Source organism: Ptychodera flava, chromosome 13 (genome assembly GCF_041260155.1).
Source record: "Ptychodera flava strain L36383 chromosome 13, AS_Pfla_20210202, whole genome shotgun sequence".
Lineage (NCBI taxonomy): Eukaryota > Metazoa > Hemichordata > Enteropneusta > Ptychoderidae > Ptychodera > Ptychodera flava.
The window spans coordinates 17,287,559-17,315,287 of NC_091940.1; the positions used below are offsets into that span (position 1 = coordinate 17,287,559).

The 27,729-nt window shown below is 38.2% G+C and overlaps 3 protein-coding genes across 3 annotated transcripts in view; all 3 read left to right on the forward strand.

The window, feature by feature from the left end:
- Window positions 1-5,908, forward strand: part of LOC139147032 (O-acyltransferase like protein-like) — a 28,749-nt gene extending 22,841 nt beyond the window's left edge. Inside the window, exons 7-14 of the mRNA XM_070717883.1 lie at window positions 324-580; window positions 939-1,125; window positions 1,598-1,642; window positions 2,653-2,760; window positions 3,124-3,262; window positions 3,409-3,595; window positions 4,058-4,200; window positions 5,261-5,908. Of these exons, the coding sequence (XP_070573984.1) occupies window positions 324-580; window positions 939-1,125; window positions 1,598-1,642; window positions 2,653-2,760; window positions 3,124-3,262; window positions 3,409-3,595; window positions 4,058-4,200; window positions 5,261-5,377 (1,183 nt within the window). The 3' untranslated portion in view covers window positions 5,378-5,908. The remainder of the gene's footprint in view (window positions 1-323; window positions 581-938; window positions 1,126-1,597; window positions 1,643-2,652; window positions 2,761-3,123; window positions 3,263-3,408; window positions 3,596-4,057; window positions 4,201-5,260) is intronic.
- Window positions 5,909-7,326: 1,418 nt separating this feature from the next.
- The window catches only part of LOC139147627 (nose resistant to fluoxetine protein 6-like), a 44,651-nt gene continuing 24,248 nt past the window's right edge, over window positions 7,327-27,729 (forward strand). Inside the window, exons 1-2 of the mRNA XM_070718774.1 lie at window positions 7,327-7,663; window positions 9,653-9,804. Of these exons, the coding sequence (XP_070574875.1) occupies window positions 7,441-7,663; window positions 9,653-9,804 (375 nt within the window). The 5' untranslated portion in view covers window positions 7,327-7,440. The remainder of the gene's footprint in view (window positions 7,664-9,652; window positions 9,805-27,729) is intronic.
- Window positions 13,616-23,582, forward strand: LOC139147628 (nose resistant to fluoxetine protein 6-like). Its single transcript, XM_070718775.1, has 10 exons — window positions 13,616-13,664; window positions 14,261-14,437; window positions 15,269-15,365; window positions 16,462-16,738; window positions 17,382-17,461; window positions 18,644-18,751; window positions 19,113-19,251; window positions 19,434-19,620; window positions 20,090-20,232; window positions 20,835-23,582. Exons 1-10 carry the CDS (start codon window positions 13,631-13,633, stop codon window positions 20,949-20,951), a joined length of 1,359 nt encoding a protein of 452 aa, XP_070574876.1. The 5' UTR covers window positions 13,616-13,630; the 3' UTR covers window positions 20,952-23,582.

Genomic DNA, 27,729 nt, shown 5'->3' on the forward strand with positions numbered 1-27,729 from the left:
ACGGATTTGCCTATTGAAGAGACAATTATCGTAGCCGAACTCGATTTTAAGCATTATATTTCGACGGTTGGCATATTTGGCAACGAAACACTATCTAATCAATGCATCCACTGGGTATTGTAAGTAATAAGTTGAAAGGTGTAGGTACAAATTCAAAAATCTGAATAACAGAAAAAAATGTCTTCTCATAATAAATTAATTCTTGAGTAGAATATGTCGCTACTTATAATTTTGACTGCAACAACATTGAACGATTGAAATCGAATTTTTAATCAGTAAATTTCTGTTCAGCAACTATACTTTACAATGATTTGTCTCCCCAGTACGGTATGTTCGATCTTAGCAGCGGTGCTCACACTAGGTACAACGTACGATGTAGTTCAAAGGAGAAGATCTGAACTGAAGAAAACGGCGGAGCCTGAATTGACTACTTTCGCGAAAACGCCATCGAGCGACATTGTCGAAGAGTCGGTAGACGCTCTAAGTCGTAGTGGGAACGTTGTGAACGTTTCTTCTCGAGAACGACTAGATGTAGACGAAGGCACAACGGATAAGCTGACGAAAACCAGAAAATTCAAAGGTAGAACTCCGCGAAGTGCGACTGAAAGTCGACTTGTTGCCCTAATCAGCTTGAATTACAGCCATAGTTTGTCGGATGAAAAGAACGAAATAATATATATATATATATATATATATATATATATATATATATATATATATATATATATATATATATATATATATATATATATATATATATATATATATATATGAGTGACGCAAAACTTCTTATGTCAAAGTCTTCTGAATATCATCTCTGTATCAAATTATATATCATAACGATTCAATACAGAACAAATAAACGCTAAAATTAAGCCAACGTATGAGATGATGTGTTAAAGAAAAGTGAGTCATGCTTATTAAACTTTCTCTTGCAGCTGTAGGATTTTTAAGCGAGTGTCTGTTAGCTTTTTCTGTCATCGACGCTGGCAAAAACATACTAAGCACGTCACAAGGAAGTCGAAATATAGGATGTCTGAATGGCATTCGTGTACTCAGCATGTCTTGGGTTATACTCTATCACCACTGGCTACTTGTGGGTTCATGGCCTTTTACAATCGGTAAGTAATTTGACCTTCCGTGCCATGCATGGTTCATGCCTATGTCATATGTGTGTTTTAACCATTCAATTACGAGGTTATTAAACTTTCGGAATACCTGACATTAAAAATTTCAAGTGACCCTTGTTGTTAGTGATTACACACGCACTCAATCAGATACGAGTACAAAATGGTATTGCTAGACCGATCTCCTTACCAGCTTATTATAGGAATTCAGCGACCTCGGTTAAAGTGGCTTTGTAGATTTAGCTCGGATACCCTTATATGTAAAGCTCCAGAAGGCTGTATACTTACTTTTTGAAATTCGTCGATCGCTTTTCTCTGAATATCGTTTACAACTCCTTGCCAATCGATAAATCGACAGAATCGATTAGTACCAAGGGGCAACTATAGATAATTTATTTTTTATGTATCTTAACATGCGAGAATTTCGCGCGCAATCTTATTCACATCTTTACGAATTATTTACTTCAAAGACAGTTATTTCTCATCAGTCCAATATTCATCGTTGTATTCTACAAGTAAGTACACATCTGTTGGATCTGTAATGCATCATTCAAAAACAACAAATTTCAACAGTATTTTAAGGAGACAACATTTGCAATCTTTGATAATTTTTTCAGGATATTTGTTTCAGGAAACAAGTAAATGTCGTTATTTCTGCTCTTTGAAATGTGTCGATATACAAAATGAAGTTGTTGCTGACAAATAAATCTAGTCCTGACTAAAATTAAGTGTGTTAACTATAACATCATGTATGGCACATTTCATAAACCTACAGGCTATACTGATAAGTTGAGATAGATTTTGGAAAAGGCGAAGACGGTATTTTAGAAATAGAGCAATAATCCTAGGGTAGTGAAAAGGCGTCAATCTTTCATTTTATGGGACTGCAAGGCAGTTTGCGTCTCGAAATTGTTATGCATTAACTTTAATTAGCTTATCAAGGTAGAGTGGGCCTCGGGACATATATTTTGACTCTAAAACCTTTACAAGATTCTTTTGGCCTACCACGTACTTTGGGGGTTAATTTTGAAAGTTTACCTTGGGAAAGTTTTAGCAAAAGCTTACGTCTTTCATTTTCGTGGTGCTAACTACCTTAAACTTTCCGTAAGGAAACTTTAAACCTATGCTTTTCGAAATCAGGAATAGCGATTAACGGGTCACCGTGAACAATTTGGAACAGGTGAAAGAAATTACTGAATATTAACTGAATGAGTCACTCGAAAATGGCAGTCATCCCCGTGTTTACTCTACGAAGAAATATAAAATTTAGATATTAAAAAACAAGGCAGTAAAGAGTTTTCTTACTCAACGTACTTCAAAAATTGGCCCTAAAGGGCGGTAGAAATACATTTTGTTTAAACAAGAAAGTCGAACAGGTGCATTTCAGACCACCCTCCCATATATACGAAAATATACAGTACAACACACAGTTTTATTGAGCAAACATATTCTTCGATGCTGACAATGAGAACCTATCTGCAATTGTCTCGTTCATCTACAGTATAAGTGGATATTTATTTTGCAGGTCGTGGATTGGTGGGACTGTGTTGTCCGTCGTCACAACTTTAATCTCACTTGCATCAACTGCTTACATCGAGTACATACGAGGAACGTCTATCCGTGGGGACCCAGTGTAGGTGAAGCTTATAATCTGAATCAAATAATATGAGTATGAACTGACATTCGTATCTTATTGACAGGTCTATCATTATAGTATTGAACGGCCTCCATAGCCAGGTTCGTGTATGTCACCACTTGTGCTCTCTCGAGTCGAGCCTTTCAAAGAACTCGCTTTTGATCATATGCGGTCGGAGTAAAAAGTGACGTCCATTTGATTTAAAGAGAAAATGTGACGTAAAATGCCTGAGTGCCAACATTTTTGTTAGATAAGCGTTACGTCTGTAACCTTATAAATGTTGCTGTATATGTGACTACAATATACTGTAACAGCAGAAGTGTGACATTCATGGTCTTTTTCTCATATGCTTTGCCACAGACCGTACAGAGAATCAGAATTAGAACCGGGATATTGGTTGTATACCAAGCCCTACCACAGAATACCGCAATATCTCATCGGCATTGCTCTTGGTTACATCTTGTTCAAACTGAAAGGCAAACAAATCAAAATCAACAAGGTAAATAACGAGAGAGAGAGAGAGAGAGAGAGAGAGAGAGAGAGAGAGAGAGAGAGAGAGAGAGAGAGAGAGAGATTCTATGCTGTAGAGCTAAAGACCTTGAAATAAAAATGTGCATCTTTTCTTTTTTTCTTTCTTTAAACCAGATTGTAAACTGCTTAATATGGTGTTGTGCAGCAGCTATCGCATTAGCTGTTGTGTATGGACCGTATTCATCTGACGATTCGTATCGCGTTCCTCAATGGGCTGCGGTTATGTACCTCACACTGTTTCGTTTTGCCATGTCTTTGTGCACTGGTTGGGTGATATTTGCATGTGCCACCGGGAATGGAGGTAGGGATATGAGAGAGAGAGAGAGAGAGAGAGAGAGAGAGAGAGAGAGAGAGAGAGAGAGAGAGAGAGAGAGAGAGAGAGAGAGAGAGAGACTATATACTATCTGTGATCAAGGAAGGCACCTCGCTCAAACCAAATCTTGCAATTTCCTCAATACTTTAAAGGCCGAGTTGCAGCGATTTTGAAGTTGTTATCCAATTGGTTTGCAGAATCTTACCGTTATAATTAAATAATACAAATAAACTCTTTCAGTTGATGTGAATGATGACAATCGGCGAATCAGATATAACCTTGCAAACACGCTGCAAGCCAGCCGTCTTTTAACCAGTCAACTTGAACTTTATTTGTGTCAAGTCTAGTCTGTTATCTATTGTTTTTGTTTTGTATTGCTTTGTTTTTGCTGATTCAGCTTAAATCGTCTCACTGATCATCATTTATTGCTTTTTTCCTTACTGTACCAAGGACCAGTAAGTAGCTTGCTGTCGTGGAGCGGATGGTTACCATTATCAAAGATAAACTACTGTGCATATTTGGTGCATATGATTGTGTTATATTTGTACACCACCGGTTTTGAGACATTATGGCACTACACAGATTTCCATTTCGTGAGTGCTTCTTCTTACTGATCAAACAATTATTTATTTTAAAACGTAGCTGTATGAAAAGTCATATTCAAAAAGTAATCCTTCGACTCAAACGAGAGTGTTCAACAAAAATGTACAGTGGGTTTCAAATTCAGTGCCACAGCTCTGTGTAAGGGAAAGTTTAGTTTCAGCAAACATCTTCTTTCATCTGTTATAGTCACTAAAACCAGGTACATTGTAGATCAAGTTCAATAAACTGTTTAGCTGTCGGTCCAGACAGAGTTGTCCCATTCCGGTTTACAGTTACGGTAACTAATCAATGATTTGGTGACTTTGATACGTGTGGTGATAAGCCAGCTAATCGTTTATATAATTGTATACAATGTGTCTGCTACAATGTGTCTGCCTCACAAATAGGTGACACCGAATTGAAATCCACTGTATGACAGTTCACTTTTGTAATGTATGTTTTACAATACATTCACAATCATTGCATGAAACGTTCTTTCTCATGCATTTTGGATTAATTTCATTACTGGAATACAGGTTTCAGTTGAGGAAAGGATAACAAAATCACAAAAGGCCTAGCCAGAAGATCAAAAGTTAACTTAACCTTTCCGCAATTAATTTCTTTCGTGTTCGAAAACCCGACAGTAAAAAAGAGAAAACACAGTACAGAAAAACAAGTACCTTATGCAAACCAAAGTCCCTTAAGAACGAACACTGTGCTGACTCAACATAAGAAGAGCTTCTTTTTTCTCTCGGGAGACGCGTGGGTATGACCAGTACTATGATACTTTTACCGAAAAACGTACGGCTTTGCATAAAAATTATTGCATGACGTCCACACAGATATCATTGTAGGAGAACAGGACGACATGTCGTGTGCGGGCGCTCCATCATTTTCAGTGCAGGTCAATGCAGTGGACATACCAGACGCTGTCTGTATATGATGGCATCCCGTGTCAATGGGATGTGTTGCATACAAACGCCCTCGTGTCTGCTTTAAGGTGTATCTTCTCGAATGATGATACAGAGCTACTATAATAGTGACAACGAAATGTGTGTGTTTCTTCCCCAGGGACTGGAATTCCTCGGTGTACTGGCTCTGACGTATTCCGTGGCTTTCTTGCTTGCATCTGCAGTCGAGGTACCCTTTTTAAACTTCGAGAAGATTGTGATTCCAAGCAGACGTTAAAATATCCACTGGCCATTGAAGTGAAAGATTGCACAGAGAATCCCATCGCAATACTACACTACGACATTGAAAACACAACGCAATGACTCGATCGGTTTCTAGCTGGGAAAAAAAACATTTAAACGCCGCGCCTGTCAGCTAGTTTCTTGTGTAACGCCCTTCCTTGTACAGACTTTATCACGAAACGTCAATCACGCGGCCAAAGCGTGAGAAGGTTGGTTCAAGATCGGACGAGAAGGAGATAGAAGAAAACGTCATACTTTTAATTAATTATTGGTAAAAATTTCAATGAGAACTATCGAAACGGGATATTACAGGATGTGATCTTGTTTAATCTTAAGGAACAATCAAAGACTGGCGGGAAATTTCTAAGTGATGACTATTGTACGATGATGAGTATTTTGTAGTTATGTAAGCCTAGAAAAGTATTAAACTTTGTAGTGAGTGTATACTGATCATTTAGCATTTTAAACATGGAGTGTCACATTGCCATCTTGAAATAAAGATTAAAAGTGGTGATACTGTCAACTTTTTGGTGTGTCAGCTCCAGTTACTGAAAGTATTACGATCAAGACTGGTACCTGAACTCGTATTCCCATCACTACGAGCACAACAAAGTGGTAGAGAATCCGGGTTAGCTGAAGCTGATACACCAAAATCATCGGGTTTGAGTAATCATGGTGCATCAAATGTATCAAATACCTTATGTGCTATCATATCGTTGTATAATCAACATTATAGTACATCTCATCAGGTGCCAAATGGTCGACATCAGTTTGTGTAATTAATGTTATAGAAATCAAACATCGTACTGGCCAAGTGTTTGACTGGGAGGAGATCTCCACTACTGCGAGAACCTTGGATTCAAAATTGCGGCTTTAATGCACGGCAAGAACAATGGGCCATGTTGACAAGAGTGGTGTGACCCCCAAAACGTGACGGGGATTTCCATATTAATGACTTCTTAGCGCAATCAAATGATCAATCTGACAGGGTCAAAGATTGTTGTCATATACAAATATTAGGTGAGTCTCTGACATTTTGCCTTTGTCAATAACCACGGGGTTCCAGTCTAACATGGTCAAATGTCGCCGGATGATAAAAAATTAGAAAACACGAATGGTAGAATTGTTTTTCTGAATTCTCCGTATTGTGCATTATTTCTGGTTCAGTTATCTGTATCCGGGGAAAAGGTAAACAAATAAACAGAAGGAATTTAAAGCCCAGGCCAAACGTCTCTGAGATCGGTGTTTTAGGTTTTTGCACAATCACAATAAAATAATTCTGTAAATCGTTTCTTAAATGAACACACCTGTGAATATGAAGTTGCAGAATCTAATATGGTATACCAAACCTCGGTGTATACTAGTCCACGGTCCCTATGGTTAGTCACGTGCAATCTCAACAACGTAGGAGTATTTGGTAACGTATAAATTGGAATCCCCCTGCAATTTAAACTAAAATGATACCATATTGATCTTGGCGATTGGGACGGCGTCGACGGTAATACAAAGGGCCATAAACCCAATCTTGCCCGATACACCTGTCTAGCTAGACCAAGTCACAATTTTCGCTTGAGATTAAAGAAACTTTATGGCAATGCGGCATGTAAACTATGTAAGATCTTTGCAACGTCGCTCATCGGATCTACCTCGCATCGCCGCTCTCACATTAAATAGCATACCGGTCTACCATGATCGTCTATAATTGGAGGGTTGTCAGTTGGTAATTTGCTCAGAATCGATCGCAGTCCCTCCACCACTAGGACTGTGGCTCGATCATAGACTGGAGCTTTCAACAACGTATGCTTTTGCGTGGCAAAAATTTTCCCAGATAAAAAGTCTGTGACCCCAAAGTGCACGGCTCTTTTCTTACCTCTTTGAGTACACATCGACCAATAGCTACCCAGATACATTTTTGTACGTCATACGTCACTTAGACACTGACAAATTTTTACAAGGGTTATACTGGCACACTGGTCCCGTCGGTGTTATTTCTTCCTATTAGCCGTCCGGTAAAGTAGACTCCTGTTTAGGCAGCGGTCAAGCAACCTCACTATCAACATGGCAAAATTCGTCGTACTTATAGGCTGTGCCGTAGCAGCGGCGACGATGCTGCCGTCAGTTACCGGATCAACGAACATGATGGAAATGTTCTTTCCTGAGTTACAGAAGTCGTTCGCTCCAGGCGTACCCCATCCCTATCACAATGTCACGGAAGAGTGCTATGCGGACACTATCAAGTACATGACTGACTTCCATGCATTCCGCCCATACGCAAGAGAAAGTAGGTAAAAGTAATGGCAAAACTGGAGAAATCTGGGTTCACACAAGCAAGTTTTCAAATCGACGTGATCTGAGGTGGGGAGGGGTGTTCCACTTAATCAGCTATGAGAGGGTCACAGTCCCTATTGTTCTCCTAAGAACGATTTCGCCATAAGCAGTCGACTAACTTTTCAGATGTGTCAAAAGGTCAAAGCTAAAATAATTATCAGGGGTACCTCATAAATCGTAGTTTTGGCAGTGTTAGGCATTTAAACATTCCTTGGCAAGAACAATGGTAGGTATTGAACAGCTCAATGACACCATAGAAGCATGTGAAAAGCTAAAAGTCGTCTGACAAAGGTTGTACCCTGATGGTGCAGATTCACTTCCACTTCGAACTTACAATCTTGGAAAAAGAGAGTTCAAATTCTTCATCAGATGCTCATATGTGCAAATTCTGGCATTTTCAATTCTCCTAATTGTATTTTCAATATCAGAAAGTAATCCTCGAGGTGTCCCGTTTATCTACAAAAATTGCCCTACTGACCTTTCTCTTATGTACAGCAGCTACGTTATTAAAGGTATTCCAAGCATACCTTTCTCAAGCAAACCTTCAACCATTCTTCAACCATTCTGGGGGTCGCCATGAAAAGTTTGGAGCTAGACAAATAAATTATCCAACATTTCAGTATCGGTTTTGACGTTCAAATGGCCGCCATCTCTGTGCTACCTCTATCTGGAGAAAATAAAAAATCTCGATTTTCACAAAGTTAGCCAGTGAAAACTTTATTCGTTTCAACAGCTTCAGAAGAAGCCCCCAAAAGTGGTAGCCCTAACGAATATTGGACAAGTTTTAACCACACTAAACCGAGTTATCATAACTTTGCCAAAAGGTATACAATTAACATCAGTGGTACAAAATTGGTCATGATAACAAGTATCTATTAATGAGCGGTACCGATAAATATTTACAGGCGAACGTTAGCGAAAAAAACAAGCATTGAAAAATGCCCCAATTGTCCAAGCAGTGCTAATATAGTGCCATTATCGAACAAAGTAAACAGTAATGTGGTGATCTGGCTTATTTATGAGCAGGGGTGCATTCAAATATGCATTCAGAGTGATTTAAAAGCTGTACACATGTCAGTCAAGACTATAGTATAGATATTAATCTAACTCTATGCTTGTTTGTTCATTTGACCCTTTATTCGGCAAAAATTCCCCCGGTTTTAAATACACACCGACGGGAACATGACTTGAAATCATTGTAAGTATATTTAGTGAAGGGATATTGAATCTACTGAGGGGCTCACGTTATTATCACAGTCGCGAAAAAGAATATTGGACGTGTATCATTCGCACAACACGCTGTTCTTTACAAAATCGTCTCTTAAAGTTAAAATGGCTATGACTTGTCTCTTAAAGTTAAAATGGCTATGACTTTTTGTAAATGCATTCAATTTGTGTTAAATGTTAAAAACTGTTTTTGGAACATGATTTTGTGCAAAGTTATCCAGCATTCAACAATTGGTCTTTCCAAACGTACAGCTAGGCAAGTCAAACATTGATCATTTCCACATGATTTCGGAATAGAATAGGAAAAAATACATAATACACGCACGGTTAAAATGGAAGATACTTCCATAGTCAATACTATTCTGAAAATTGTAAGTCTTAAATTTGAAACTTCTACTTACATCCACTCTAGAAAGTGATAGATTCTGCCCTCACCCTTCTGTTGGCAACTATCTCAAAACAAAGCATAACGCAAAAGGCCTCATATTTATCTGTCATGCTGCGTGGCATGACAATATCATACATCCAGTTGACCGCCCACGATACCTACACAAATATTTGTGGAGGGACCGTGGGCGGAGCTAAACGTTTACGTAGAGAAGACAGAAGGGATCGAAGATCTCACGCCGATGCTCTAATACACATCACACACAAATTCACATGCGATTTTACAAAACCACTCAAATGAAGTACGCCTGTCTTTACCCTCCAACAGTGTTCTACTCTTGTGGAGAAATCCGAGAAGACTATGACTTGACGTGGAACCGCAAGGACCCTGGCAACTTCGGTATGTGTCGACAGGTCAAGCCGGGCAATGAGACTACCTTTGAAACAGTGTACTGCTACACGACTATATACATCTCTGAAGTACGTGAGTTCAGGAATTCATATATTAGATAGATTTTGAATGTGATGTAGAGAGAAGACTACATACACAGAATCTTTCATTCATAGCCACATGCAGTGACACACACTCACACGCGATTTTTAAGAGATTACGCCGATCTAGTACGCCTGGACGTACAAATTCGGTCGTGCAATGATACACAAACTCACACGCGATTTTACGAGATTCAGTACGCCGATGTAGTACGCCTGTATGTCCTCTCCTAAAGTGTAAAACTCATGCACAAACGCCCGCACACCGCTGAATCTCTCATTTTAGAAAGCGATGTTGTCGCTCTTTTTTGAGTTTAACTTTACTGTTTCATCAGTTTGCAAGTTTTGGACGACGTCATCGTTTGGAAACATCGATCGTACAAGCTGCGTTATACTTGACTTTCCCCATATTTCAAACTTTGTAAGGTTCTCTTTTGATGGGTGCGATCAAACCGAAAAGCCCGGAGATGCAAAGATATTTAAATAGAATCATTATTACGTCAAATAAGGAAATTTCCGAAGTGAAATCTCAAAAAAACACTTTAATCATTTTCCATATCTGTACATACGCAAGGCTTTATCCTGTATCGAAGTTTTACTAAGCACTCCCGATGCTTTGCGATGATAATGATGATGATGATGATTATAATCATGACGACGACGACGACAACGATGATGACGACGATGATGATGGTGGGGATGGTGATGAAGATGATCATGCTGACGATGATAATGACGATGATGATGATGATGATAACGATGACGATGCTGCTGATGGTGGTGGTGGTGGTGGTGGTGATGATGATGCTGACGATGATGATGATGATGACAACGATGATGACGATGTCATTATCATCATCATCATCATCATCATCATCATCATCATCATCATCATCATCATCATCGTCATCATCATCGATGATGACGATGATGATGATGATGATGCTGACGATGATAATGACGATGATGACGATGATGATGATGATGATGATGATGATGATGATGATGATGATGATGATGATGATGGTGGTGGTGGTGGTGGTGGTGATGATGATGATGATGGTCCTGATGATGACGACGATGACGATGACGATGCTGACGTTGATGATGCTGACGATGATGATGATGATGACGACGACGACGACGATCGATGATGATGCTGTTGATGGTGGTGATGATGACGACGATGACGATGATGATGCTGATGCTGACGATGATGATGAGTAAGGTGATGAGGACGATGATGAGGATGATGATGATGACAACGACGACGACAACGACGTTGCTGATGATGGTGATGATGAAACTAGATAAAAAATAGAAAAACGAGCTGGTCAAATATAGCTTTCATCAAGAGCAATTGATTCCGCATGCTTGAAGACGTTTCACAAGCGGAAATGCGGTCTGAACCATCTTAATATCCCCGCCTTGTCATATAGTATCTCAGTACAAGATTATACTTTAGGTGGAACAATTTATAGTCATTGTAACTGATCAACAATCAACAATACACAGCCAACGATACATTCGCGAAGAACTCCTTAGAGCGGTTAATGACATGGTCTATCGTAGCATGGTCGGGAGATTTCTTAGTATCGCTATGTCAATATCGTGACATGCAATTGAAAGCTGAATAATTCTGAGGAATTATGTGGTTTTGCCTTTCAGAGCCGCAGTACATTACAGAAGGGTGTGTGTTTTCCAGATTCTTGCACAGAGAACGATATAGAGATTTTCATCACGGAGGGTAAGTGTAGTTTAGTGAGTCTAGCTGTGGTTTTTAAGAAAGCTAGTCTGGTCAATGGCTTCACTCAAAACGCAGCTAAAGCTGATTATATCGCCTACATACTAACCGTATAAAGTTGAGTTTTTTTGGTGTATGGATGTTCCAAGTTTCTTGTCCTCTTAATGGTTAAAGGATGCTTGCTGACACTGGGGCATACGATTTTCTACTTCCAACCGGTACTCTTGAGGACCCGTTATTCCAAAAACCACGACTATTCATATTTCTCAAAAACAACACCAAGTAATATTCATTCCTCGACATCTGTTCATTTGTACGTCGAGATGTAAATGCCCATTAAATGGTAGACGATATGGATGAGGAATGAGCATGCGCTACTACAAACAAACTTTGTAAATCTACTTTTTCCATAACTCTGTGCACGCAAAATCGTCCAATGGACCCTTTGGTCAACAATCAAGTCTCGTTTTTGAACTCGCCATAATAAGTCATAGACGGTACTATATAAAATCTTACAGAAGTATGCGTGCAACAAAACATTCAACTGGATGCATTCGTCGAGAATTCGAAGTCCTTTTGCTACCAATCTCTGAGACACCAATCATTGTCTATAAATGGGTTGACCTTGTTGACTTACAGGCGTCCGAGTGTGGAAAGAGAGAGGCATTGCAAATAGTGTTCCTGCACTTGGTTAACACATAAAAAACAGGGACCACGTGTTTGTATAACTTCAGTTCGATCACCTTCCTAACTGTACATGTCTTCAAATCAATGCTTGATTTGTTTACTGCCGCTTGTCCTATGCAGCACACTTGACAAATCCCGATATTCCGCGATGGGAATCCACGACAGCATTATGTGCAAAAGCCAGTCATGAATTTAGATGGTCTGACATCCTTGCAGCGTGAGTGAAAGCGTTTGTTTTCTTGGTTCAACATTGATTTGAAATTTAGTTGCATCGTGCCAAATAAAATAACACCTTCATTATGGAAGCAAAGTTCCTAATAGTGTTTTCATCCTATGCACACATACATACATACATACATACATACATACATACATACAGACAGACAGACAGACAGACAGACAGACAGACATACATACAGACATTACAAATGACCTCAAAAGAGGGATAAAACTGCAGCAAGTGTGAAGGAATACAGTAAAAAATTGGCCGACTAGCGGGAAATACAGTACTCGTTAAAATAAAGAGCAAAGTTAAAACAAATACAGTAAAATACTAACCGACCAGCGGGAGATAAAACACTTGCAAAGCAGAGACTAAAATTCCCTTGTTTGATTGGCTGTTTTTCTTTCTTGTGTTTTCACGTTTCTCTAGCGAGTTTTTAGTACTGACGAAGGGTTGCACCCGAAACGTCTGCGCATTTTAGTCTCTGCTTTGCAAGTGTTTTATCTCCGCTGGTCGGTTAGTATTTTACTGTATTTGTTTTAACTTTGCTCTTTATTTTAACGAGTACTGTATTTCCCGCTAGTCGGCCAATTTTTTACCATACAGACAGACAGACAGACAGACATACATACATACATACATACATACATACATACATACATACATACATACATACATACATACATACATACATACAAAACAATATTTAATCGACGCATACACTGGCATTGTAACAGCCGACTCACACGTTAATAAGTTGAAAGGTTTAGGTACAAATTCAAAGATCTGAATTGTAGAAAACGTTTTATCATAGGGAATGGTATTTGAATAGTACTTAAATTTTGACTGCAACAATATTGAACAATTGAAATCGAGTTTTTTATCCATAAATTTCTGGCCAGTAACTTTAAATTTACTATGATTTGTCTCCCCAGTACGCTGTGTGCGATCTTAGCAGCAGTGCTCATAGTAGGTACGACATATGATATAATTCAAAAGGAGAAGAACTGAACTGGAGAAAAGGGCGGAGCCTGAATTTGACAACTTTCTCGAAAACGTCACCAAGCGACATTGTCGAAGAGTCGGTAGACGCGCTCAGTCGTAGTGGGAACAGTATGGACGTTTCTTCTCGAGAACCACTAGATGTAGACGAAGGTGCGATGGAGAAGCTGACAAAAACCAGCAAATTCAAAGGTAAAACTCTGCGAAGTGCGACTGAAAGTCAACTTGTTGCCCCAATCAGCCTGAATTATCAATACAGCTTGTCGGAGAAAATGAAAGAAACCTTTATGAGTGTAGCAACAATTCTGATATAAAAATCTCCTGAAAATCTTTCTGTATCAAATTTATATCATAACAATTCGATCTGAAAATAGATAAACGCTAGAACGATTTTCATATTGGTATAAGATGGTGTATTTAAGGTAGAACGCGCTTCGGGGACAGATAGTTGGATTCTAAAATTTTTTACAATTTTTATCTGATCTACCACTTACGGGGCCTCATTTAGAGCTATTGGAGAATGAAAAACTTTCGCCATATCCAAAATTTAATTTTCCCCCATAAAGTTAACACAGGGATGGCGGCCATATCGCAAAATGTTTAGTACTTTGTTTGGTTAGTTCCAAACTTTGCACGATGCTGCCCGATTTTTATTGTTTATCTGGTAAGAGTTTGAAAGTTGAAAGTTGAAATTCAGTAAAGTTTGAGCAAAAGTTTAAGTCTTTCACTTTTGAGGCGCATACTACCTTAAAAGTAATTTATACTTATTTCACTTTCTCGTGTAGTAGAATTTTTAAGCAAGAGTCTGTTGGCTTTCTCTGTCATCGACGCCGGGAAAAACATACTGAGCACATCACAAGGAAGTCGAAATATAGGATGTCTGAATGGCATTCGTGTACTCAGCATGTTTTGGGTTATACTCTATCACCACTGGCTGATGGTGGGTTCATGGCCATTGACAATCAGTAAGTAAATTGACTTTCCATGTTATGGTTCATGCCCATGTCATATGTGTGTTATAGTCTTTCAATTATGAGGTTATTTAACTATCGGAATACCTGACAAAAAACATTTCAAGTGACCCTTTTTGTTAGTAATTACACACGCACTCAATCGGATACGAGTACAAAATGGTATTGCTTGACCGATCTCCTGACTTGCTTATTCTAGGAATTCAACGACCTCAGTCAAAGTGACTTCGTTGATTTTCGCTTGAAAGCTCTACCAACAGACTGTTTATTTGTAATCATAATATCTATGAACCATTCGAGGCAGATGATATTCCACATTGATAAAAAATCATTAGCATAAAATGTCAACGCCGAAACAATTAATATAATTTGCATAAATTAATTCTAATCTGCCCCGTATCTTGCACTAATAGTATAATAACGTTAATAGCTGTCGACACATTCCGTTCACCATATATGAACATATGACATCCGGGTTAGCGGCTTATTTTTGAAGTTCGTCGATCGCTTTCTCTGAACATCATTTACACCTCCTTGCCAATCGACAAATCGACAAAATTACTTAGCACCAGGGGTAAAACTATAAATTCTTTCATGAATTTGACTTTGTTTGTGTACCGTCTATTTACTGTCTGTTCTGTGCTGTTTTGTGTCTATGTTTACAACTATTGTCTTACAAATTTTGACCTAGTGTTATTGGATTATGGATTGGTATGATTGCGATTATTATTCTATCAAGAGTTTAATTTTTTCTATATAACTTAACGAGCGAGAATTTCGCTTGCGCGAACTTACTCACATCTGTACAAATTATTTACTTCCAAGATAATCCCCGATATGTGCATGAAGTTGTTGAAAAACGGTGGGCATCACAAGTTCTTTATACCGGGCGTCACGGTGTTGAAGCCTTCCTGGTTCTGAGGTCTGTAAATGTGTAATATACTCAAGAGAGATACGCATTATATATGAGTGCGTATGTGTGTATATGTAGTTAAGCTATTAAAGTATGTAAGTTTTCCTAACAAACGTGTAAAACAAAGAAATACGAAAACTGTACAATTAGTATCCACTTAGCCACTACCGAGCACACACCATCAACACACACATACATACACCCATATACACATAGATACGTACATAGCCACATTGCGAAAATTCATTAAATATGCAAATCACAAATTAGCTGAGGTGAAAATACGGCTAGTTTTCAATCGGGTTCGAACCCACAACATACGGCATCAGTCGCTTAGCGGAGAGGCCACAGAGAGAACCGCTCGGCTAAATCTCCACTCCCAAAAAAGAGTGGTTCAATAGCCGGCTAAGTTGTTACATTTTTCTGACTGAGACCGCTCCACACGTTGTAGAGTTCGTGAAGCACTCACGCACGCATGCTCACTATCATACATCGCACATTCAAACTATATCGAAAATGCATTTATGTTTTAACTACCATAATAACATTATCTAATCAAAATAGACAGTAAGTTTCCTAGAATGTGCTAAGTCATTCCGGTTAAATTTTACGAATGAGTAAAGGCCATTTGATATGTAAATTAGAAATAAGCTAACGTGAAAATTTTAAATGCCCTCAATTTTACTTTATAATATCATCAACATATGAAATTTTACCTATACGTTTGTCATCCCCGTCAATTTTTTTGTCCCTTACTGGTAAAGGTCATTTAATATTCAAATTATTAATAACCTTAATAACTTTCATTAATGCTATATCATCTAGCTTGTTTGATCAACTTTGTTCAAGTTTATCCAGAGATAAACTCTTAAAAGGAAAAGTTTGTTGGATATACAAATTAGCTATTAGGTGATGTGAAATGCTAAACGACTTTTACTAATGTTGTATTATTATAGTATATTCAATGTGCGCAGCAAGTTTGGTTGAATCAATCCAGATATATACCCCTATTTAGAAACGTTCGTTCAGCCTGCAAAACAACATCTAACTTATGTGCAAATGCAAAATAGCGCACAATAAAACTACTTTCTTTCTGTTCTTGCAGTGGTCTGCTAGTAGCCTACTTAACACTGAAACAGATTGAAAAGCGCGGCGGTCCGCATCGCTTCAACTGGCTCCTCTTCTACGTGCATCGCTATTGGAGGCTGACGCCGGTATACGCTTTTTGCCTGATGATATACTCCACACTGACTCTACACATGGGTAATGGCGTGTGGTGGAATTACTGGTACGACCGACATCAAACGTGTCAGGACAGATGGTGGGCTAACATGTTTTATTTTCACAATCTGTATCCTTTCCCTGGATCACATAGAGGCATGGTGAGTTGAAAAACAGGTGGTAACAAAACATAATAATCAAAACAATTAAGATCAATGTTGTGCATGCATCTGTGGTGTTAGGAAAAACTGAATAGGTGTAGTCACTGCAACCTACAGCGAGTGTTGGATGTGAGTATATTAATTCATCGACTAGATCGTAACTGATATGTATCGTCACTGAACTACTAATAAACTGATAAAAATATCTGGACGTTGAAAGTTTTCTTGTGTTTAATAATACTGGTGAAAACTTTCAATGAGCGTCGGTGCACTAACTTGCCTTGTCACAGCGACAGAAAACTGAAATCCAGCCGAGTTCTAACACCGCAGCCAGTTAGTTTTGATGCATGACATGTTTATAGATTATTAACTCATGAATAATAAGATATTATTTTACGTATTGTTCATTGAGAGTCACCGAAAAATGAAGAAACCAAAATAGCATGTTCTTGAGCCAGCTTTTAAGATAAAAAGGTTATTTTACATGTCGCAGTGATATTGCATGAAAGGGCAATATAAGCTCGGTTGGCATGTTAATGAAAACACTTACTCCATCCATCATGGATGTCATATTATCTTTAGATATTCACTTATTTATCATAGTGCAATATCAACCTTACATCATTCTTCATGTTGTGTTTAGTGTATGGTATGGACATGGTATTTATCTTTGGATATGCAGTTATTTATCATCAGTCCAATATTCATCGTTGTATTCTACAAGTAAGTACATTTTGTTTTACATCATATTTGTTCCAGAGAACATGTTCAGTTCCCCTTTTTCCTGTTCTCTAAAATATGTTGAAATACAAAATGAAGTTATTGCTGACAAATAAATCTAGTCCCGACTAAAATTAAGTGTGTCAAGCATAACATCATGTGTCGCACATTTCATATATATTTCAGGTTATATTGATAAGTTGAACACAGGGAAATTCAAAATAGATTTGGGGAAATGAGCGAGAAATGCTAATGTAAAAACATAACAATAATCCTAGGGTAGTTACCCAGGCGTCACCTTTACAGCCGACTGATCTTAAAGGCAGTAGACGTCTCGAAATTGGAAGAGTAAAACTTTGGCTTAAGGTAGAATGCTTCTTGGGGACAGGTATTCGGACTCCGAACCTTTTACAATTTTGTTTTGGCCTATCACTCTTTGGGCTAATTTTGAACTTAAAGAAAGTTTGAGCAAAGTTCACGTCTTTCATTTTCGAGGCGCGAAAATTCTACTATCCGTGATGGTACCTCAAAGCATGGTGGCTTTCCAAATCAGGAACAGCTAATCATGGGTCAGCGTGCACAAGTTTGAAATGGGAAAAACAAATTACCTCAGGCTAATAATTACAGATTGTTGAAATTCAAAATGGCACTCATCCCCGTGCTAACTCTATGAGGAAAATATAAAATTTCGATATTCGAAAAAAGTAAGGCGGTAAAGAGTTTACTCACTCCAATTGCTTCAACATTGGCGCCCAAAGGTGGTAGATCAACAGATTACTGTAAACATTTTAGGGCCACAACACCTGTCCGGGGTGAATTCTACCTTTAAGTTAAAAAGGAGGGGTCGTCGAAACCGAACTCAAAGGTCGTATTCGATCCATACAATCAATGGAAAAGCTGTATCTAAATTAAGTTGGCGACCGGTGAAATTTAATGTTTGTCATGATGTAAAATTTAAATGTTCAGCTATGTTGATGCTCTGCATCTAGATATCACGTGAGAAATGCATTAGTGGGGAAACAAGAAAGTCGTACACGTGAACTGCGTTCCGGATCCCGTCCAATAAACACAAATATGTCCAGTACACCACATAGTCTCATTAAAAGCAAACGTGTTCCTCGGTGTTGGTAATGAGGACCCAACTGCATTTTCTTTATCCAATGTATAATTTTATATTTTTTGCAGGTCGTGGATTGGTGGGACTGTGTTGTCCGTAATCACATCTGTGGTTTCGCTGGCATCGACTGCATACATCGAGTATATACGAGGAACATCTTTGCCTGGGGACCCAGTGTAGGTCCAGATTATAATCTGAGTATAAACTGGTACTCAGATTTGATGGACAGATCTGTCATTATAGTAGTGAACGGCCTCCATAGCCAGCTAGGTATCGTGTATGTCACCATGCACATGGTCTATCTCGGGTCAAAGTCTTTTGAAGAAATTGAACGGCGTCCAGTGTGGACATATATAGTCAGAGTAAATATGCAATGTTGTTCCATTTAGGTAGAAAGGGAAGAGATAACGTAAAATGCCAGAGTATCGGCATTTTTGTTAGGAAATCCTGACTACCGTAACCTTAAAAATGTTGCCGTACCAAATATATAGCAAAAGTGTGACATTCATGGTCTTTATCTCATATTCTTTGCCACAGACCGTACAGAGAATCAGAACTAGAACCGGGATATTGGTTGTACACCAAACCCTATCACAGAATACCGCAATATCTCATCGGCATTGCTCTTGGTTACATCTTGTTCAAACTGAAAGGCAAAAAAATCAAAATCAACAAGGTAAATAACGAGAGAGAGAGAGAGAGAGAGAGAGAGAGAGAGAGAGAGAGAGAGAGAGAGTTAGTTAGTTAGTTAGTTAGTTAGTTAGTTAGTTAGTCGGTTAGTTAGTTAGTTCCATGCTCTAGAGTTACCGCCTTGAAATAGAAAAGTGCATCTTTTCTTTTTTTCTTTCTTTACACCAGATTGTAAACTGCGTGTTGTGGTGTTGTGCAGCAGCTGTCGCATTAGCTGTTGTGTATGGACCGTATTCATCTGACGATTCGTATCGCGTTCCTCAATGGGCTGCGGTGATGTATCTTACGCTGTTTCGTTTTGCTGTGTCTCTGTGCGTCGGGTGGATGATATTTGCATGTGCCACTGGAAATGGAGGTAGGGACATAAGAGAGAGAGAGAGAGGAGAGAGAGAGAGAGAGAGAGAGAGAGAGAGAGAGAGAGAGAGAGAGAGAGAGAGAGAGAGAGAGAGAGAGAGAGATACTATATCACGGTTCACATATTCTCTCAATGGAATTAAATTTCTGCGACAAGCTCAACCTAAGATCACGAAAGTGAGTGTATCCCAACAACAAAACTTCCATTCTTATAAAGTCAGTTACTTCACACCATTACAAAGTTATATCTAAACCGTTGGTGACACATTACTTTCGTCGGGGATCAATTCTTGCCGTACAGTGGAAGGTACGGCAAAGTTCAAATGTTGGAATTTTACCAATACTTTTAACTAGTCAACATTAAATTGTGTCAGCTCTAATCTGTTATCTCACCTCGGTTTTTTCCGCTGGTTCAGCTTTACTCTTCTCACCAAATCACCATTTATTGCTTTTTTCATTCCTGTACTCAGGACCAGTAAATAGCTTGCTGTCATGGAGTGGATGGTTACCATTATCTAAGATAAACTACTGTTCATATTTGGTGCACATGATTGTGATATATTTGTATTTCACCGGTTCAGAGACATTATGGCACTACACAGATTTCCATTTCGTGAGTGCTTGTTCGCCTTCTCGCTTTTCGTTCCTAACTTACTAATCGTCAGTCAGAGAGAATTATCCGTACACTTTGCAATATCGCAGCTACTTGACATTTTCAGTATCAACGGTTTTCCAATGTGCGACTCCCTCACACTTTGCGAAACGTAGCGGTATAAATAGTCATGTTCCAAAAATAATCCTTCGACTCAAATGAGAGTGTTCAACATATCGAATATCAAAAGAATACAGTGGGTTTCAATTAGGTGCCACACCTCTGTGCGTGAGAAAGTTTTGGCTTCAGCAAACATCTACTAACTTTCAGCTGTAACTCGAAGTCTGTAACTATAAACAGCTACTGTAGATCAAGTGCAATAAATTTTCAGCTATAGGTCCGGACAGAGTTGCCCCATGCAGTTTCCAATGTAGGTCTAGTGAACACACCAGGCGCTGCCCTTAAATGATGGCATCCCGTGATGCAGGACCCATGTCAACAGTTTGTGTTGCATACAAAGGTCCATGTGTCTGCTTTAACCCAGGGGAGGGGTATCTTCTCTAATGATAATACCAAGCAACTATATTGGTGATAACATAATGCGTTCTTTGTTTCTTCCCCAGGGATTGGAATACCTCGGTGTACTGGCTGTGACGTATTCCGTGGCTTTCATTACTGCAACTGCAGTCGAGGTGCCCCTCTTAAACTTCGAGAGGATCGTGATTCCAAGCAGACGTTAAAATATCCACTGACAATGAAAGTGAAATATGACACAGAGAATCCCGCCGAAACACTTAACTACCAATTTTAAACACGACGCATGACTCGATGATCAGTATCTAGCGAAAACAAAAAACATTTCAACGTCATGACTTTCCTCTAGTCCCTTGTAGCATTGGCAGAAATCATCTGTAGGAATTCTGTATAACTTTCATCATTTAGGTAATTTATTTAGCACAACGTGAGAGACATCGATCAGTGCCTTGCAGTACTTATGTATTCAACACCTGAACTTTCTTTTATTCTTTACCATATGTATCTATTAGTTTGGCTATAACGGTAAAAGTCCGACATTTTGATGCACTGCTTAGCGTGTTAACTGTATTACAGCATTTTCCCCGAAAGGGGCACAGATGTTATGGAATCATACAAGGATAACTTTGTGTCGTGTCTCTATACTTGATCCCTTAATCAATCAATCATAACCAAATATATGAGGTAGAATAGACGCATACATGTAGCTGCTTGTACTTTGCAATCGTCTGTATCATACAACGCAACTCACAGTGAGGGGTCGTTCAGAGCAGTGCGTAACGAAGTTCAGAGTTTTTTCAGCTGTGAACTCAGTTACCAACCTACAAAATGACTATTAAAACATCGCAGCTGCCATTTTGCCATATCGACTGATCTGTTATCATGCCGACCTATAGTCTCTCCATTACAAAAATTATGTTCACCCTGTTGCTTGATATTGCTTTCATTTCATACAGGAAAATAACACATTTATTCTGAAGAGGCCTACCCATAAAGGTGATAACTAGGCTTTTATATCGTTGATAGAAGGCAGAAGGCTTGATTTTGACCTTTTTAATTCTTACAATTAACACTCGGGCCTGATTCATCTGTGCTTTTAGGTCAAGGTGGCGAAGAAAAGTCAATCATTATGTGGCATTCTTATAACACACATGAAAACCTTAGTGTTAAAATTCATCTTATGTATTAGGGGGGTCGTTTGTAAAAGTGAAAGTTTTTTATAGTTTCTTCCCCTCACATCATAACTTGATTTGTCGCAAAGAAGGTTTGGAAAAAGCGATGCGCGCCTCATTTCGATCCCCGACATATACAAGACGTCGAATGATTTATTTACGCAACAGGCTTCAACCCACTAAGTCAATACAAACAACGATTGGGCAAATCAGAGTGTCTAAAATGTTCCGGCGGTGCATGCTTCTAATATGGAAATAAAAAGAATTTAACAAGAATACGTTTTATTATAAACCTCACAACGTTAACGTGATCAGTCAATTTGTCGATCAAAACAGAAGTGTACGTCGAAACGACGCTTAAACGTCGCATGGGACCTAAATTACGTTTAGTAACTGATGATGGATGTTAAAACATGTTTGTAATAAATGTTGCAGTTGATCTATAGGTAACTGTACACTGACTTTTTATGTAATGTTTGTCAGTCCTGCTGTGACAGAATGTTTTATCACAGCTGCCAGTCTCGACCCCAAAATGACATCAAGTGAAACTTGAAACGTACCTCTGTTTAAACGTCGATATGCGTTAATGTCTGTGGTAAACTGGGATAACTTGTTTGCTGAAACATAGACCGAGCAGTAGAAGACTACATGTACGACATTAATCTTGCTGGTCACACTGTGGCAGAAAACAGATCATCAATGTCCCCTTCCCATTTCCATTCCGACCAGAACTTGTTTTTAATTTGTTTTTTGTTTTGTTTTACAAAGTGATCAATCGTTGTCAGCCGTGCCTAACGACGTAGTCACGCACATGTCGACGCCAAACATAAGTTATTTTGGTTTGGACGCGCATGAATTTCTCGCCATAGCCATAACATCGGTCAACGTTTTCGTGGTGTCCTTCAACTTTTACACCGGCATCTGCATCTTCTGTTTGCCGGACGACAGTAGATGAAAGTGACCATCGCGTTGTGGTCGGGGAAGGGGTTATACGGGTGAAGTAACGTCATCATAATTATCCCCATCTCTCTTTCTGTATCCTATTTTCATTTCAAATCAATGTTGTCCAAGGGAATCAAAATCAATTTGATAGGTCACCGTTTTATTCAGTACTAGATAACTAATTCATGAGTTACAGCTCCATTTAGATGTAGTTATCATTTGTAACATACAGTTTCTTATTTTTTCTTCAAAAACTTATGTCATTCAGGTTGAATTTATGTTCGTTTGTCAGCTTATCCTTTATGAAAATGCAATGTTATTGTTGGCAACCGAATTTTCGTCCGGACTTGAAGTAGCCCGTCAACAATAACACGGCTTACCATATATAATATACAGTGCAGTATTTGCAAGGCATTTGATTTGTATTTCATGTGTTATTGAGAGAAGACGAAGAATACATTATCTTGATCGAAAATAGTTTCAGACGACATGTAATATTGTATTTTTGAATTCTGGCAAGGACGAAGACTAAAATATAAGCCATAACAGTGCACTTTACATGTATAGACGCTGTGTCGACAAGCTAAAATGTTTTTAGTAAAGTAAAACAAGAACTTGCAGTTGACACATAACAAAAATAGTGAAAAATCGAAAGTTACAGCTATTGAACCTTTAGCAGAGAGATCTATTAAAGAATAGAATAAAGTTACCTGAAAACACGAATGTTAACGTGTCTCTTCTTGAATACAAGTAGGGCGACCTCTTTATGTTCCTCTTGTACTTTGTCCTTTTAGCGGCGTTAGACCCTTTGCAATTGTTTTCCTTTCTTATAACTTAAGGAACGCAGAACGCGAGTCCTCCGGAAAATAAACGTGTGCAGAAAGTGAGATAGGCGTGCCTTTGAAGATCGCAGTCCCTGATACACTACAACGTCTATGTATTTCTACGGCAACAAATTTAAGAGGAAGATAACATACTTGTACAACCTTTAATGCTACTATTTTAGTCAATTCGAGCATATGCACTCGGTGGAAGGACACAGACAATCTATGGCTACGAAGGAATTTTCAGCATTTTTCGATGCGCCACTACCTGTCATTTGCAAATTCTACGACCTTAGACGTTGTCCTTACTTTTTAAATTCCAATTATAAATGTTGCTTCCCCAACTTCCGACGGCCGACTTGGGGGTGTTTCTGAAACACATGTACAGAGTACATCACTTACTTTAAGCACTGTAGAGCAGTAATTTGTAATACATTAGTAATTTGAATACTGCGGTAAATTGTAATAAAATTTTGCGGTAATTTGTAATACTGCAGACAATTGTAATAAACTTTGGAGTAATTTATAATAATTGAACTAGCGCAATTTGTAAAAAAAAATGGAGTAATTTGTAATAAAGCTTTATTGTGTCCGTGTCCGTGATATTCTCGAGTCTCACGACTCTCTGTTGATGTTCAGTAACAAGTGTTGTTTAAATAATCAAGTTCTTTGATGTCTTTTGCATTAAAAGTAAAGTATAGCTAGACATTGCTTGAAAATTTAATCAAATTACATGCATGCATGCATGAATGCATGCATGCACATATGCATACATACATACATACATACATACATACATACATACATACATACATACATACATACATACATACATACATACATACATACGTACGTACGTACGTATGTATGTATGTATGTATGTATGTATGTATGTATGTATGTATGTATGTATGTATGTATGCGTGTTAAATTGCATGACTCTTATTTGGTGTCTGACGTTATTGAAACCTATAGTCTGGTTTAGTGAAGATGTTTGGAAGAAAGCCCGAAGACTTAAGTACTACTGCTTTCAATTGAATATACTTTAGTGCTTTAGAATTTTTAGTAATTGGTCATTAATATTAGTTTTACAGGCTAGTATTGTTTCTGGAATTTGAACATATAAAAACGCAAAATATATAAAATATGTACTTGAACCTAAACCCTTTCTTGTACCTGCGACATAGGTGTAATTTGGCAATGTTTCCAGCGGAAAATATCCTATAACCTTACCATTTTCAGAGATTTTGAACAAAATTTCGATATGTTGCAGAACTGTGGAAAATCTTCCAATCATTATAACTCTCAAAGAAATGCAAGATTTATAAGCCTTGAAAGGAGCCAAACGTTTTCCGCTTGTCGCGAAATTTGGCTACTATCGCGCCAGGTATGTAACATAACCAATGATAACATAACCTCGATTCATTCGGACGGAACTTTAGTGTGCTATAGCCCCGCATATAAGTATTTCAAAGTTTATCTCTTGCTTAGTATATTTCAAGAAATAAAAAATGACCGAACCCTAATGATGTAGTCAATCTGAAGCTGGGTTAGGTTTAGGTAGGCTGTCCCCAGTAAGTTACTTACGAATGTAATTTAAGTAGCTGATCATGCGATCGTCATTGCTTCAAAATGGTGCCAATGTAGGTTTATTGGAAACGCTTAAACAATGCTTGTTGATGACTCGGTTCTAAGGGAAGGATAGCAGGGCACCCCCTACGATTGCTAGGCCGCCTGTTACCTGAAAATCAATCTATTCCATACATGTTAAAACTTTGCTAAAACATGATTAAAAGAAAACATGTTTGCTCGAAATAAAAGGATATGTAATCAGCGTTCGCTCACTGACTAATACCACCATTCAAATTAGATTGGCTCATCAAAAACTTGAAGTCTAATTACGATATACTGCAAATTTTATTACAAATCACTGCAGTGATTGTTATTACAAATTACTCCAAATTTATTACAATTTACTGCAGTATTACAAATTACGAAAGTACTAAAAATTACTGCTCTACAAGCACCTTTTTCAAAGATGCGTTTCTAATTGCCATGGCTAAGATTTATCCTTCATTTTTAACTACCATAATTGCCATTTCCGTTTCACTTTCGACAATATTAAAGTAATTAATTGAGAAAAACTTAAAGTTACCTTTATGCATAACTGTTTTCGGTAACTTTTTTACCCTTAGCATTACCAGTACCCAAATGGTAACGGCTCTTTGTAGAGACAGTCGAAAAGTTCCTCCTTACTCATGTCAAAGTAACCTATTTAGCTAACTTAAAGTCTTTACTCTGTTTTTTCATTTCGTTGCATTCCAGTCATGCTTTCATGTCATTCTTCGATTTTCCACCTTTTCGATACCTATTAACATATAAATCAGTGGTGGCTTGAGGGGGCGCTGTACCCAACACAGCGTATTTGGCTCAAAAATCACTTTTTTTGCGTATATTCTTTCAATTGTAATGAATTTCTTACTCCACGATTAAAATATTGGTTTGGTTCACTGTTTAGCTTGTCAAGCAGTCATAAGTGACGTGATAAAGCAGTGTTAATTTATGCAAATGTATGTAAATCACACGATTTCGAGGCATCTTCCTTCTCCCAATTTCAAGATTTCCAAAGATTTTAACTCCACTCTGCCTCGGTCAAATTTTCTGGTATTTTCACATTATGTTCTATAAATACTATATAAAAACGTATTTTGTTTGGCAATAAAGTCCTTACATTTTGTGTAAGAGGCATTTTAATTTTGCCAATCATCGTGATTTTAATCACTTTTTTGAGTGTCAGTCTTTTATCCCATGCCATTTTAAAATGAGGAAATATAATATATAATGCAAAATAAAATAGTCGTTTTTTTCTACGTATATTCTTCTTTCAAGTAAAGTATTACATTTCAGAAAATAGCGTCTAGTTTTTAACTTCAGTTAATTTTTATCATAAATAACAAAATTGAGGTTTTTTACCAAAAATATACACCCACTTCATTCTTCGACTAAACTACTGTTACCATACTAAACTTTAGAGTCTCTGCTTTTTGAAAATATATAACATAAGGGAGTTTCCTTGTCATCTTTGATGAGAAATATTGCTTTGAAAAAAAACTGTTTTGGCAACATATAGCTCCAACTTGAGAAGAAAATTTGCATGATAAGAAATGCCTTTATTCTGATTGGTCCGTTCAAAATTACACCTGTATTAATTATCTGCAAACGTAGACAGTCCTCCGTTTCATATCGGTCAAAGCTCTCGTAAGGGACGGACATGGTGTACTTCTCTGTTTTTGGAAAGAGAATATAACAACGACATGGCAGAGGATTTTAAGATTTAAAACGTACAAGAACCGCAACTTTTTGCCTACACCAATTAGCGTAGAGAATTTAGCCCTGATTAAAAGTTCGCGTGTACCGAGTAATATTAGAAAATCTATCAATAGAGTACGGGATTATGGAGACGTCATGGTCAGTGGCTAGAGCAGTGGAAGTACGATCCCATAGGATGGCGAGTTCGAGCCCCTGTACACTGTAAAAATTGCTATGGAGTAGTGTCCTTGAGCACTTTACTTCTTGTCCTTTCTCCCCAGCCAGGCGTAATGGATACCTGGTAGAACAGCAGTTGTATTGTATACGTTCAGCTCTCCTGCGCTTATTGGCTGCAGATGTGAGCTACTGCTTGCATCCCGGCGAGTTGAGTGGTATCAAATCAGGTCAAGTAATAAGTGTTAATAATAATAATAATTGTACAGCACCATAAGCACAACTTGTGGTTATGTGCGCTATAGAACTCTCGGGTCAGGAATTTTAGGTAGACCACCTAAAACCACTGACCCGAGGTTTTTTCTACACGGTGTAGGCAAGATGGGATGGAAGATGTCTATGGTCGACCAATTTTTAGACATTCTTCAATAAGTCGAACAACATTAGCAACTGCTCGTTTGCAACAATATTGGTGAAAATTAGGGTCAGAAGGTAGCGATAATGTCCCTTCAGTGCACGGCAAGAACAATGGGCCACCTTGCTAAGAGTGGTATGGCCCACAG